At 42.2% G+C, this 16,438-nt stretch overlaps 1 protein-coding gene across 3 annotated transcripts in view; it reads right to left on the reverse strand.

The window, feature by feature from the left end:
- The window catches only part of DOCK4 (dedicator of cytokinesis 4), a 415,128-nt gene that overhangs the window by 105,884 nt on the left and 292,806 nt on the right, over positions 1-16,438 (reverse strand). For all 3 annotated transcript variants that reach the window (XM_075345007.1, XM_075345008.1, XM_075345006.1), the window contains exons 31-32: positions 10,942-11,090; positions 853-938 (exon numbers count right to left, since the gene is read on the reverse strand). In XM_075345007.1, the coding sequence (XP_075201122.1) occupies positions 853-938; positions 10,942-11,090 (235 nt within the window). The remainder of the gene's footprint in view (positions 1-852; positions 939-10,941; positions 11,091-16,438) is intronic.

Below are 16,438 nucleotides of genomic sequence, written 5' to 3' on the forward strand. Positions count from 1 at the left end.
GTGTAACGAGAGTTGCCAACTTCCTACAAAGACTACGACTTCTTTACTGTACGACAATTTTTTTCAGGTGGCAGCTGCACTAAATTTGGTGCTGCCAACTGCTGCCCACACAGACAACAAGATATGTTTTCCTAAATAGACATCAAAAGGATGCACTGGCTCTAAAATTGGATTTGTCCTGGTATGGCCTTTTAAATTGTTCAGATTCATCTGAAATGAAGACAAAAAGTGAATAAATAATGCTATGTTGTATTCAGGCATTGCTGTGAAATCGCATCCTCTGCATTGCACTGCATCCCATAGTACAGTAATAGATGGAGTCTGAATCCAGGAGCTCTCACAATGGAAGTAGAGTTTATTACCGAGATGTGAAATATTCATGGTATTTAATTAAATCGAGCTGACATAAGTGCTTCTATATCTGTATCACCCAGCGCAGGTACACGGAGGAACAGATGCCTATACCGAAGAGCAGGAGATGCTTGTCCATATGCTTACACACACATACAATCTTGGTTTTGGAGCCTAATATCCATATATATGTAAATATACACATGCAGTATGACAGTACTAAAGACAACAAATCATTAGTAAAACACACACAAGCTCCACAGATGACAAACAACATTTTCTTGGCTATCTAAACCAACACATTAAATAAAGCATCTGTCAGTTACCCTATTTTTTTTTACCTTCCCTAGAAAATATTCTAAATTCCAACTCAGCACCCACATAGTGGCTTCCTCTTTCATTAGTGAAGTACTACTGTACTCAGCAGATGGTATATATAGTCCGATATATTCTAATTACAGCCCCACATCTGTCAGATACATTATCTGGAATGTTACTTACATACTGTTGAAGAGCTCCCGGTAGGTTTCGTCACCTCTTCCTTCAGACATCAGGCTATCCAGTTTATCAATTAGCTTTGCTTCAACCTCAAAGACAAACATAAAAGGTGCTTTGTTTTAGTGTGCCAGTATGCCTCCAGGGCTCAGCGCACGCTGTGTGCTCTGCTAATCAAAAATCAGCATCCAGTAGTCATAGGTCATATTGTGTAGGATTCCAGGAGAACGTCCTCAGTACTAATTGTCATAGAGCAATGGGACTTTACACTACAGGCAGAGGAGCAGGAGCGGATGCTGATGCTAAGGCAGCCAGCTATATATGGATCCGAACAAAAAGGAGTGCAGCCTTCTCCTGCAGGGCTTCATCTCATGCAATGCACATGCCAGCACATTCAGGCTCTCTATATGGCCTTACTTTGCTGCTAATTCATGCCCTTAAAGGGAACCTGCCACCAGGTTTTTCCCTTATGAGCTGCAGCCACCACCAGTGAGCTTTATATACAGCATTCCAAAATACTCTATATAAGAGCCCAGGCCACTCTGTATAACATAAAAAACACTTATTATACTCACCTAGGGGCCAATCAAGTCCGATTAGTGTCGCTGCTCTCGTTCCAGCATCTCCTCTATCTTGTGCAGTCGCCGTCTTCCTTTCCAGTCCCATGTGCGTGACGCATCCTGCGTCATTCACACAGAGGCCTACGTTGTTCTCCTGCACATGCACACTTTGATCTGCCCTACTGAGGGCAGAGCAAACTACTGTAGGGTGCAGGCGCGAGTAAAGGTCAAAGATTGCTCGTGCATGAGCACTACAGCAGGGCAGATCAATGTGTGCATGCGCAGGAGCGCAATGACAGCCTGTGTGTGAATGATGCAGGAAGTGTCATGCACATGGGGCTGCCCCAGAGGATGGCAATCGCACAAGATGGGAGAAGGCGCCAGACTGAGAGCAGCAACACCCATGGGACCGGACAGCCCCCTAGGTGAGTATTATAAAGGTGTTTTTTATGTTATACAAAGCAGCCTAAGATGTTACATACAGTATTCTGGAATGCTGTACATAAGGACTCACTGTTGGTGGCTGCAACTTATAATGGAAAAGCCTGGTGACAGGTTCCCTTTAAACATAATGTACAATAAGATCAGCTTTGTAAAACTCAGTCATACATAGCATAAAGAAAGTTTACCTGCACATGCATACAACATTATATATATCTTATAAGCTTCTGTTCTTGTTCTTGAATACCAGGTATGGCTGGTCTAGTCCAGCGGCAGTACAGAGGTCAAAATTCAGGTAGCGAAATCTTAGATTTGGTACATACATGATTAGGTTCTATACTAACAGTCAATATGTAGTTATCCATCTGAATTCTGAATGTTTCTCTGCAGCAGGGCCAAACAAATACAGTGGAACCTTAAAGCAAGTTACTCTTCTATCAAAGCAAATTTTCCCATTGGAAATAATTGAAACACAGACAATTCATTCCACAACCCAAAAATATTTACTGTATTTACACAAACCTATTACACTAATACAATATAATGTACTGTATTCATATACAATTACAGTACGCTAATACCAAATACTGTACAATACAGTAAAAACATATAAAACAAATGAAACTGCACGTTAGCTTATAATAGAATTGTTGGTGTGTGGGAGGTACAATATAGAGAGGAAAAATGATGTATAAATATGAACTTTATTCTAGTACAATACACAAAAAACACCCCAAATCTATTCTCCTCAAAAGAAGGGCAGAGCTCAGCCAAATGTAAGGTAGGAATACTGCACAGGCAATTCAATTACAGATCAATGTGCTGTAGTGGTTATCAGAAAGAAAGTGCAATACTGTATCCACAAATGCAAATTGATAGACATGTTATATAGTATATACTATACTGTACAATGGTATACAATATACAGTACAAATGTATCACTGCTTGCTGCAGTTTTGATAAAAATCACTTTTCTCTGTTGCAGATCTAGCAGTTCTCTGAATGCTGAGCTCTGCATAACTCAACCCACATCCCTGATTGGCAGCTTTTTGTGTACACACTGCATAGACAGAAAGATGCTAATAAGCAGTGGGGGCAGAGGAATATAGCGCTCATGAGCACTGAGCTCTACACAGCAGAAGGTTTACTCGTCCTCTAGTGATAAAAATCAGTGTTTTAGCAGCAGGAGATCAAAACTACAGCAAGCAACCCAGCTCTACATCATACCTCTCTAAGATTAGGTGGTTAAAAACCGGTGACAGATTCCCTTTAAACGGCAACATGGCCATATTTATAATAGGGTTATTTTTTATTATTATTATAGATTTGCATTTAATTTTAATATTGACCATTTGATATATTTAACTTTAATAACAGTGTTAAACATTTCAGAGTTCTGACACCCCCTCATTACTGTACTAATGAGCAGAGTGCTTGAAGAGATAGCAGACCATTTTAATACAGAGGTAAAATAATATATATAAATGAATAAATATTAAATATAATGAAGAAAAGAAAAAATTAGATACTTGAAAGTAAAAAAAACAAAACACCACAATAAAAAAAACCGAAACATAAAATGCAGAATTTTTACCCCTATCCCTATTTTATGCTATCACTTTAATGCCCTAAGTAAAATTTATTTTTGCGATACAAGAGTTAAAAAGGTTGTTCGGCAATCTTAACTGATTGATCTGTTTAATGAATGACTTGTCATTTCCCAATTTCCAAACCCTACACTTTCCTCAAACATGAAGTCCATTTGTTTATACAAAAGCTTTGGAGGACTAGGCATTGGCTACTGGTTCTTACTTCAAGCACTGAAACCAAATGAAACCATTAGATGCTGATTTTGCCAATTTATGAAAAGGATTCCCATACAAATGTGTCCTATTCTAGATGATTCATCAAGAGTAGCATTTGCATACCAGTCTTTATGAAATGTGCACTAGAGTAACATGCGTCAAATTCATTAAGAAGCACATGGCTCTTACTGAATTTGGCACGTCCTTCAGCTGCCGTGCACCACCACAAGAAACATGCGAACTTACACTCATTGTAATTTACGCCTTTGTGGCAAATTGTCATGAATTTGTCGGACATGTACTTCCACTCCCCTCCCAACTGGGCTATGTACACTTTTCAAAAAACTGGTGAAGTTGCCCAGGACAGAGTTTTTCAAACATTTTGCAACATTTCAAGTAGTTTTATGCCAGAAAACGATGTAAATGGTTTAGGGAAGCAGGCCTTAAGCCCCCATACAAATCAGATAGTTGTCAGTCAGGCTATGGTCCGCCCAATTGTTCAGCCATCAACTGTGTTGCCAGAGTCTTTCATACACACACGAGTGCTCAATCAGCTAAGTAGAGATGGGCCAACCAGCAGATGTTCGGGGGGTCCAGATTCCGGACTTGAACTCGAGCCTGTGGGGTCCCGAACATGTGTGCTGTAAAATGGTACTAGTAAGTGGAGTTGAGCAAACCTCCGGGTTGAGGCTCGGGGTTCAGGCTTGGAAAATGTCGTGAAACTCAGCCTGGTGAGTATAGCTCTGTGCTCATATCTGAGTGATTACCTGTATTGTGCGCACTGCGGGATGTGTTTCTTCGGCTCAAATTTGGCTTTCATTCAGCATACTGAGATGTTTTTTTTTCATGAACATTTAAGTAAATAAAAAAAAAAAAAAAACACTGCCCAGCCACCTCCGGTTCAATGATTTCACCTGAAGTGAGGTCACAGAGTTCAATGAGTTCACTTCAGATCACACCAGGGGTACCGTGGGAACCCCATCTGTGACATCACATGCTCTCACTGCTGCAGCTCAGTTAGTGTGTCTAAAAGTCTGCAGTGAGCGGTCATGTTTTCTAATGTGACTGCACACTCCACTGCAACATCAATTGTAGCAGAGCAAGGATTTTTGTGGGACGTCGTGTCTGTGGGGTACCTCAGACCTGCAGAATGTTTTGGGGGTTAATAAATTGGAGAAAGAGGGTGTTTTGTTATTTTGTTTTTTAAATTAAGGATTTTTCAGTGGTGTGTTTGTGTTTATTTCATTTTACGAACACAATTAGTAATGGGGGTCTCAAAGACCCCTCCCTCATTAGGAACCTCGGGATTGATAACAGCTGTGGTTTTTTGACAAATCACAGCTGTGTCATTAACCTTTTATATTATCCTGATTTCCACCGCATCAGGGCAATCGGGATGAACCAGGTAAAGCACCAGAATTGGTACATCTAATAAATGAAACAATTCTGGGGCTGTTGCAGGCTACTATTTTTAGGTTGGGGCTCACTAACCATTGGCCTCCCCAGCCAATGAATACCAGCCCCCAGATGTACACTTTATTTTGGCTAGGTATCAAAATTGGGCACGAACAGTGTGACGCCCTGGCATAACCAGGTAGTCACAGTTAGGCCCCTGCATAACACCATCCCCCACTTAGGAAACACTGAGCCAACCTGAAAACCCTAGTCACCCCCCTTAGGGAAAGATAGACACACCGGTGGGCGTGACCAGGCGGTTGGACACACCCACCCAGGGGTCAAGACAGCCCGGGGTGGGAAAACAAGTAGTTAAGCTTGGAAGTTCAGTTTGGAGAGGAGTGTGGGCTGGAGCTAAGTGTAGCTCCAGCAGGAAAGTTCAAGTTGAACGGTACCAGGGTAGGAGCCCTGGTGCCTCTGGCTGGGAGGCAGACGGTGGTCTCTGTCAGTAGGAGACGGGAAGATGGCTTGGCAGAGCAAAGGTGGACCGGGACAGGTTTGTAGCCCGCCAGTGCCGACACGGGGAGCCGACCCGGAGACCGTAGCACAAAGGGGGGTGCTCGGACCCTGAAGCCAGAACTGGAAACAAGCGGACTGGTTAATTCACCGATTGAGACCAGGACTAGAGGTCCTGTCCCACCCAAAGTCCCTCATAAAAGACAACAGCCCACTGACAGAGATAGGAGGTCACCGCCAGGGCCCATAGATCCCACGGGCCAGCGTCTGCGGGCACGGCTCCTTAGGCCACCTCCAGCCGGGAGCGGACTCCTGAGTTCCAGACTAGGAAGTCCACCATACACAAAATAGTGCAGAGGAAAAGGATAGTGCTGGCACGGGGGCGGCACAACAGCATGTCGCTTTTTTATATTATTTATTTATTTAAATAATTTTTAAAAAGTTGCACGGGGTCACTCATATTTTGATACATAGTCAAAATAATGCAAAGTTGGGGGGCTGCAGCCTGTAGCTGTCTGCTTTGTTTGTGCTGGCTATCAATATACAGGGGGACCCTATGCCATTTTTTTTTTCAATCATTTTTTTTTCCCCTCCACAACTAATCAGACGCTGTCACACCGGCAGTCTAACTGCTACCAATCACCGATGGCAGCAGTCTGAGTGCAACCAATCACAGATGATGTCACAGAGGTTGGGCAGGGGAAGCAGTGAATATGCATGAGAGCTAATGAGCAGACCTAGAACCAATTACAGTCGCACGGGAGACTTGGTAGCTGTAATTGTCCTGCTTTTATCTCTATTTTGCTTGTTTTTAACATTTTTTTTTAATTTTTACCCAAGTGACTGTACGTAAACAATAACATAGATTTCCCTGAGAAGTCAGTGTTCAGGGTCCATGCATGGACCGAGAACTTTACAGTTCGGTTTCGCCCATCACTACTGCTAAGCCCTTCTGTGTTCTTTATGAGAGGGTTGATGGCAGACATCTCTGGCAGATTACCTCTATAGAACAAAGGATCAGTAGTCTGAAATCAGGCATGATAGATACTGAACTGCTCTGACAATCATCTGTTGGGCTCCCCATACACAGACTATTGGCCGTCCCTGTCCATATTGCTAAACTCAGCAGATGATTGTCTAATAACCAGGGATTACAAACATTTTCTTGCTTTTTTTTATTAGTGAATCTTTAACAATAGTAAGTGCAGTTGTGGCCTTGGCAACATTTTCTCAAACGGATGACGACCTGTCATTTTGTCAGGCTGGCCTATCTATAACAGCAAAACAGATTTGCATTAGATTTCTGAAATAATTAAAAAGTGGCAATCAATATGCCTGAACGTTTTGTTGCCACTTTTGCTTTAATAGCCACCACTAGCAAATAGAAATAAAACTTGATTTTTTTGGTCTATGATCACATTTACAATTTAGGGGATAATCTTCATAGCTAGCTTTGTGTTTATGTCAGAGGGTAATAATGCAAAGCAGCCCAAATCCTGAGATCTGTACTCCTTTGTAAAGATCAGAAAAATTTGAATATTAAGAAAAACAAAAATCATAAAAAAAAAAAAAAAAAAAAAAATCATCTCTGGAACTGTAAGGCAGATTTAAAGAAAAAAAACAAAACAAAAAAACAAAACGGATTAAAATAAACAAAAACACAAAATATGCTGGGGAAAAAAAAAAGCAGAAATACAATAAAAGCAAAAACTGGCCACTTTTGACCTAGTGACAGGTACTTCACATACAAAAATCTACAGCTATGGACTGTATTCTGCACGTCTATTAGGAAATAATTGCCCTGTACAGAATAGGTCATATAAAAGGACACCAGTGGTGCCGAATAGATCACATTATCAATAAGGCTAGGTTCACATTTCCGTTGTTTTAAATCCGTCAGATCAGTCGTTTTTTAGATGTCAACTGACGCAACGGATGTGTTTTTCACAGGATTCCGTTCACAGGAATCCTGTGAAAAAACTGATCCGTTACATCCGCTGTGCGTCCGTTTTTTGATGGATCCGTCATGATCCGTTTGTGTTTGGGACAGCCCAGTGGGTGTGCCTAACATGATGGACATGCTCAGTAGAGCATGACGGAATCCAGCGCTGCATTCCGTCGTAAGACGGATTACGACGGAATCCAGCACCATAGACAAATATTACAAGCGTGACAGATTGCGACGGATTCCTGCGCGGTGTGTTAATTTTGACAGCTCAAAAAATGTTACATTCTGCGTTGTTTCCGCCCGGCGGTCAGTCCAAAAACGACTGACCGCCGTGCAGCGGATGCAACGCAAGGTCATCAGTCGCAATCCGCCACTAATACAAGTCTATGGGAAACAACGGAATCCGCCAAACTGATTCCGTTGTTTACCAGAGCCGCAGATTGAGACTGATACATTTTGGCGGAAATGTGAACCTAGCCTAACAGAGTTATGGCATGTGTCAATTTACAAAAAAATATGGTGTCAATTTACAAAAAAATATGGTATTTTTGGCCGAATTGGCAACAGAGCCTCCAACACCTATATGAACACAGCCTTCCAAAAACTCTAAACATTCCTTATGTGCTTAGGAACAAATACAAGCTTTGCATCCATACTTATCCACTTAAAAAAACGATAAAGTAATAAGAATAAACCTGATTTATTCCAAATAAAGAAAGAAATGGTTTAACATGTAGCTCCCTAAAAAGGTAAGGATTTATTAATCAAAGAGGCGTACCCTAAATTGGTAAATACCACTTATGTGCCGTCACTTTGCCACTAAGCGATTGCCCCTATAACCATGCACTGGAGGATACCAGTCCAAGGGTTAACAGCATTGCTCCTACATAGAAATCAAAGTCATTTATTTTGTGTGCGTTAAACAATGTTTAAAATCGATGTTCCTATGGAGCAGCATGATGGTGGGTGTAAAGAAATGGTTTCAGACAGCAGGAGAAAAATCGAGTGGGAGCTGCAAAAGTACTTGGAACACTTAGCAAACCTCTGAGCTGGAAAATAGGAAACGTACTGGAGTGTCAAAATTGTTTGGCCTACATAAATACAGGCCACTTTGATCCAAGATTATGTCTCTTGTTCAATAAAGTGCCTCAAACTGATACTGATAATGTATACAAGTTTGTATACAAGTCTGATCAGTAAAATACCATTAGAACCTAACAACCAAAATACCGCTAAATGAAAATCTATAAACATACTGATCCGCTGACGGGTAATGGTTAAAGCGATACTTCAGGCAAAAGCAATAAATACAACTATTGCCTGGAATGGAGGATGGAGGCAGTATTTCCTATATACTCTCTAATGATCGGGAGCCATAAGCGTCCTCTGCTTACAGCAGAAACCTGCCTGTTTACTCATGACCAACTAGCAAACTGACTAAAGAGAATTATGCAGTCTTTACCGTGAGAAATTTCCAATACAGTCTCCTTGTCAAGAGGGGTCTACCAGAAGACTTCCAAGAATCCCCCCAATTAAACCAAAAAGTGACAGCTTGACCCTAAAGTTGGTGCCTCCATTCTGGTATTGTTAAAGTTTTTGTTGCCAATTTCTAAAAGTGGCAATTCAAGCTTTGTATTTATAGCATATTTGTATTGTGGGTCAACATAAAAAAAGCATAAAAACTAAACATTTTCTACTAAAAGAATATCAACCACCAGGTTTCAGAATTAAAGCTACATACATTATTCAATAGATCTCTTAGGTCTCAAGAGGCTGATGTACTTAGAAAAATCAGTGTCAGAATGGCTGAATAATCTTGTTATTAAAATAAGCATTTTATGAATCAGCCTACTGAGAGAATTCATGAGTACAAGTGTATTCAATCTCCCCCACCCATCTGACTGACAGATTTCAGCAGATGCAAGGAGGAGGGACATTGAGGGGCTTTTCAAACAGGCTACATGGGAGTGATTGATCTTAAAGTGAATCTGACAGCTGACATAAGCCCGATCCATAGGCAGCAAGTATTATGTCCTGGCTGTATTATATCAGCCAGGTATATTTGACTCTGAAATGCTGTGCTGTTAATTATAAAAACTTATTTTTGAAGCTGCCAGGGACCGAGCCACACTGGAGAATAGTCAGACCAGCGAGTCCCTGGCACATGGGCCGAGACCTGTCAATCTTGGGCAGCAGGTGGTGAGAAGCTTCCAGGGACCTGCCAGTCTGACTAGTCTCCAGTGCGGCTCTGTCCCTTCCGCAGAGTTTCAGAGAAAAACACCTGGCTTCTATGACAGTTGATGGGATAACATGCATCAGCTGTCAGGTCCCTTTAAACTTTCATAAGGATTATACAGCCATTGTGACATAGAATTTCACAGTAAGTACACCAATAACATGTCTAAAGCGAGCTTTACACACGACATCGCTAACGAGATCTCGTTGGGGTCACGGAATTCGTGACGCACATCCGGCCTCATTAGCGACGGCGTTGCGTGTGAAACGCACGAACGACCGTTGATCAAAATTACTCACCTAATCGTTGACAGGTCGTTCTAATCCCGATTATCGTTGCTGTTGCAGGACGCAGATTGTTCGTCATTCCTGCGGCAGCACACATCGCTATGTGTGACACAGCAGGAACGAGGAACATCACCATACCTGCGGCCACCCGCAATGAGGAAGGAAGGAAGTGGGTGGGATGTTCCACCCGCTCATCTCCGCCCCTCTGCTTCTATTGGGCAGCCGCTTAGTAACACCGCTGTGATGCTGAACTAACCGCTCGCTTAGAAAGGAGGCGGTTCGCCAGCCACAGTGACGTCGCTAGGCAGGTAAGTATGTGTGACGGGTCCTAGCAATGTTGTGCGCTACGGGCACCGATTTGCCCATGACGCACAACCGATGGGGGTGGGAGCTTTCACCAGCGACATCACTAGTGATGTTAAGAGAGCCATTTCATAACGTGAGCAGGAATTGTAAAATATGGTGACATAAATTTTAAGCTCTGAATATCAATTGAAATACTAAGTCCCAAGAATGACAAAAGTATTTTAGGAGTGATACCTTTATAGGCTAACCAGAAAAATTATATTAGCAAGCTTTCAGAGCATCAAGGCTCCTTCTTCAGGCATAAGCCTTGATGCTCTGAAAGCTTGCTAATATAAATTTTTTCTGGGTAGCCTATAAAGGTATCACTCCTAAAATACTTCTCATTCTTGGGACATAGTATTTCAATGGATTTTCCTGGCTAACACGGTACCACAATATTACCTTGTATTGCACATTGTAAGCTCTGAATAAAGTGAGCACATTGTAGGTTTCACCATATTAACCTTTATTGTTCATAAGCTAGTCTAGATATGAATATTGCATAATAATGGCTCCAATGATATCCCAGGTGAATATACTTCTTAATAAATATATCAGGTACCTGTTTAAAGTTGCCACTTCTTCTCTGCTCCCAGTCCATCATGTCATGAAAAATAGGGATCATTACATTCCTTAAGTCAGGCTGGGGTATCAAGGTTACTTCAAGGAATGGACCAATTAAGGCTGGAATAAAATGTAGTTTGTGTTCACCTGCAAAAATAACAGTTTTCATTTACTGGAGAAAATGAGCAGCTGTAAATCTTTATATTCATGTCATACATGGGCAGACATATTATTGGTGCAACCTAAGCAGCTGCACAGAGGCCTAAGAGACAGGGGGACCACTAACACTTCCTTGGCAGGTGGGATTGTGCATTATGATGAGCTATTGGACTGCAAAGGGCCCATATACAGTTCTTACACAGGGACCATCTTCTGTGCGTCTGCCCTTGATCACACACAACATTGTACAGTATTGTGATCACCATTGAACCAGGCTCACTTGTCATACATTAACTTTTTTTGTAACTACATGGTCTTATAGTGAAGTAAAATTAAAAAAAATTGGTAAAAGTTTAAGCTAATAGTCTTGAAATCAGGACTAAATCATAATGTGACAAAATATTGGAAGATAAATTGAGGTTTCCAATTATTTATTTACACAGCCCATGAACTGTAAAAAACTTTTAATATGAAGAGAGGGCAGATCTCATTTACCGGTTTCAATATCTGTGATTTGGTCTCATAACATGTACAGATAAATCAGCATAAAGAGAAGCTGTCAGATCTCCCACGATGTGTGGGATTACTTGTATACCTCATGAAGTAATGCTGGATCATCTTCTCTTATGACTTTATGTGAAACTATTCCTCTATTATTCCACTTAAAACTGCCTGAAGCTACTATACATCTCTGATATTTTCCGGGCCGGATGCCGGTCCCCATATAAGTATAGGGTCCCCTCGTATTATGATACCCAACCCAGATGAAGCATACGGCTACAGGCTGCAGCCCGAGCCATGTGCTTATCTTGGCTGTGTATAAGCCGCATGTGGAGGTTTTTGTTTTTTTTTTTTAATTATTTAAATAAATAATTTTTAAAAACCAGACATGCAGTTCCCCTTAATTTTAATACCCAGCCAAGATAAAATCCGACAGCTGGGGGCTGGTATTCTCAGGCTGGAGAGACCAATGCTTATTGAGCTGCCTCGAGCCTAAAAATAGCAGCCTGCAGCTGCCCAGAATTGTTGCATCCATTAGGGAAAGACCTTTCCTTGCTGCCACCACTGACCCCTGGGACCCTGTCCCCATTTCTCCTGCTGCCAAGGCATCTCCTCTTTCCCTCTACCTATCCTCTGTGCCTCCTTGGGTAATGGCAAAACCTTGACAAAGGCAAATCTTGGCCGAAACGTTGGCTTTGCACTATTTTTGGTTGAGGCATTTGTTTTCCCTTTTTGCGGATAGTCTGTCAATAAAACACGATTGCATCAATATTGCTTCTTTGTTTGATGGCTTTTGACTATCCATCTTCCTGATGATTACATTCCAGAGGCTTTCAATGGGGTTCACGTCTGGAGATTGGGATGGACTTGGCAGGGTTTTGATGTGCTAGTCCTTCATCCACATATTGATTGACCTAGCTGTGTGGCATGGCGCATTGTCCTGCCGGAAAAACCATTCCTCAGAGTTGGGAAACAATGCCTGAGCAGAAGGAAGCAACTGTTTTTCCAGGATAACTTTGTATGTGGATTGATTCATACGTCCGTCGCAAAAATGTTTGTTGAATTTTTTTTACCTAATTTTCAGCTTTTTTTTTTTTTTTTTTTAAACCAAAATGTTTTTATTAAAGATTTTATATAAGACATAAATCAGACAAAATTGGGGTTAACATGACCCCTAAAACCCCTTCATTCCCTCCGCCCCGAGAAAAAAAAAAAATAAAAAAAAAAAATCACATATTAGATTGTTCACCACATGTGATGAATAGATGTCGTAGTTCTCTTTAGAAAGTAAAATGTCCTAGGGTAGACGAGAGGACCAAGATCATCAAAAATATCATCCTGGTTAACGAAGAGCATGCCGAAAGTTAGATGAGAGTAAACAATAGATCCATAGAAGGAAATTACAGTTCCCGCATCAGTGCAGAATTTCAGTTATTTAAACCATGTTCTAAAACAGGCCTAATCGTAACCTTAACAAATCCCTAGATGCCAGACCAGAGTAGTCTATCCACGGGGCACAAATCTTTTCAAATTTGACCATACAATTCCTTTTCCAATATACTCCCTTTTCCAGGTTTACCATCCAAATAATTTTAATAAACTCTGAGATAGTTGGAACCTGGTCTGAGATCCAATATTGTGCTATTAATTTCTTGGCCATGCATAACATACGGGCAACCGCCACTTTACCCTCCTCCTCCACCTTCAGGTCTTCAATATACCCCAATATACATACAAAGGCTCAGATCCACGATATACATTCTATTAAGTCACACCTCTCCAAAATACCTCTAAACTGGGGCAAGACCACAACATGTGGAGCATGGACGCGGAGTCCGCCCCACATCGTGGACAAATGAAGTCCGGCCTGGCACCTTTGTGAAATAAAAATTTTGGGGTACGGTAGATTCGGTAAATCACATACAGCTGAGACAATCTGTGGGCTTCCCCCAGAGACAGATCAGGTATTCTTTCCAATATTTCCGCCCATTTATTATACTCAATAGGACCAAACTCCTATTCCTAGCTCCCTTTAGAGTTCGGTGAATGGTGCATTAATAACCTGTCCAGTACTACACAATACAGTACAGATATTAAACCAGATGAACCACTTGAGAGAGCTATTCTCTGAATTATGCTATTGCATTGAACCGCCTGGCCGACAATGCTGTCTTTAGCAAGATATGCGTATCTTAATTGGAGGTATTTATAGAATTCGCCATTCAGAAACCAAACTTTGATTGTAACGTGGAGAATTCTTTAGACCCATTTACACGCTACTTACCCGCCCCCGTCATTTGTGCGTCACGGACAAATCGCTGCCCGTGGCGCACAATATCGTTAACACCTGTCACACATACTTACCTTCCTAGCAACGTCACTGTGGGCGGCGAACAACCTCTTTGTTAAGTGGGAGGTTCGTGCGCTGTAACAGCGACGTCATACAGCGGCCGACCAATAGAAGCGGAGGGGCGGAGACCAGCCGCATTAACGACACGCCCACCTCGTTGCCGGAGAACGCAGAAAAGCTGTTAGTCGTTCCCGGGGTGTCACACGTAGCGATGTGTGATGCCTCAGGAACGACGAACAACCTACGTCCACAACGACCAACGAGATTTTGAAAATGAACGACGTGTCAACGATCAACGATTAGGTGAGTATTTTTGATCGTTAACACTCGCTCGGAGCTGCTACACGCAACAACGTCACTAACAACACCGGATGTGCTTCACGAATTCAGTGACCCCTACGACATATTGTTAGCGATATCGTTGTGTGTAAATGGGCCTTTTGAAGCTATCACCTAGCAGCTGCACAAATGTGACCAACCCTCTCCCTCTCCAGCCTCCAAACCCCTCTAATTTGTTTAGGTTGGGCAACTATGGGATGTCCCAGACAGAGGTAAACTGCAAAGGCCCCTTGATGTCCTGCATATCCTTAATTTTTTCCCATAGCTTATGTATCAACAGAAGACTAGGCGCAGTCTCAGACGCCGAGTGAAATCTACCTGATTCCAGGACCTCAGAGCCTAGATGAGCTGAAGTGTTGCTGCAATAAAGCTCTTTGCGGGCCTCCCCCCGGGTCATCCCACCCTCGGATATGTTGTATTTGGGCAGCTGCAAAGTACGCCCATGGATTCGGCGCTGAGAGTCCCCCATTCTGTTTGTTCCTTTGTAATGTTTCTAATTTAATTCTTGGACTACGCCATCCCCAAATCAGTTCTCTAAAAAGTGAGTTAACTTTATAGAAATATCTTTGGGGTATCCAATGTGGAGAATTATGTAGGACGTACAGCAGCTGGGGCATCCAGATCATTTTGACCAGGTTCGCCCGTCCCACCGATAGGTAGCAGGGTCCATATGTCAATTTTGTTTTTAAATTTTTTAAGAATCGGGGTCAGGTTAAGTTTATCATAATTAGTGAATAGTGAATTATCATTCACCCTGGCAGTGACATTAATTCCCAAGTATTTAAAATGCAAGGAGATTTGCAGTCTTGATGAGACAAATCTAAGGATGTTATCCAAGTTATCTACAGGGAGTAAAACAGACTTCCCCCAATTTATCATTAGAATATCTTCCAAACTCCTGAATCGACTCCATAGCCAAGGGTAGGGAGACGGATGCATCTGACAGAAAAAGGAGAGTATCATCTGCGTATAAAGCCACTTTTTCCTCCCGATCCCCTCTATTGAAGCCCACTATTTTTGGATGTCAGCGCAGAACCTGTGCCATGGACTCTACAGCCATTGCAAACAGAAGAGGTGAGAGAGGACACCCCTGGCGAGTGCCTCTAGCCAAATTAAATGTTGGAGTAAGTCTGCCATAAATTCTAATCCTGGCAGTGGGTCCACCATATAATAATTTTACCCAGGAGATAAAGTCCTCACCCAGCCCAAACGTACGGAGAACCGCCTACAGATTGTTCTATTTGATAGAATCGAACACTTTGGATGCGTCTAGGGAACAGATAACCCTGTCCCTCGGATTATCCACTGGAAGCTGTAAATTGAGGTGAAGGCGTCTGATGTTATCTAGATGCCAATACCTTGGCTATAATTTTGATATCTGTGGTAAGGAGAAAGATTGATCTATATGAATCAGGAAGTAAGGGGTCCTTACCTGGTTTAGGTATGACCATCACAATTGCCTCCTGCATTGATGGAGGAAGACAGCCCGCCTCATCCGCCCCTTGGAATGTGTCCAGAAGCTGCGGCAATAAGATGTCCCCAAATTTTTTGTATATTTCTATGGGAAGACCATCTGATCCCGTGGACTTTCCATTGGACATGGAAGTTACCGCCAGCTGCAGTTCTCCCAGTTGCAGTGGGCCATTCAGATAGACCAGATCCGTCTCAGAGAGCCGGAGAAGAGGTATACCCGCAAGATAAGAGTCAATCTGGGCCTCATTAAAACTTAGTTTGGAAGTATATAATTGCTGATAAAAGTCAGCAAAAACTTGCAAAATCCTCTCCAACTCATTGACCACCGATCCCGTGGAGTCTCTTACTGCACCAACAAAGGAATTTCCCTGATGTGCCCTAGCTATTACAGCCAATAAATGCCCTGCCTTTTCCCATTCTTCAAAAAATTTGTGGTGTGGAAACATCCACCTATTCTTGGCCTTTTCCCTAAGGTGTATATCATATGACTTCTGGGCCTCCTTCCACTCTAACAGATTCTGAGTAGTTGCCAATTCTATGTACTGGCGTTCCGTAGACTGAACCCTGTCCCGAAGAAATATCCCAAACTGATGTGACTGAGTCTTAGATCTGCTAATCCCCTGTATCAGTAACCCCCGTAAACAGGCCTTCATGGCATCCCATATAATATTTT

This window comes from Anomaloglossus baeobatrachus, chromosome 4 (assembly GCF_048569485.1).
Source record: "Anomaloglossus baeobatrachus isolate aAnoBae1 chromosome 4, aAnoBae1.hap1, whole genome shotgun sequence".
NCBI classification, from domain to species: Eukaryota; Metazoa; Chordata; class Amphibia; order Anura; family Aromobatidae; genus Anomaloglossus; species Anomaloglossus baeobatrachus.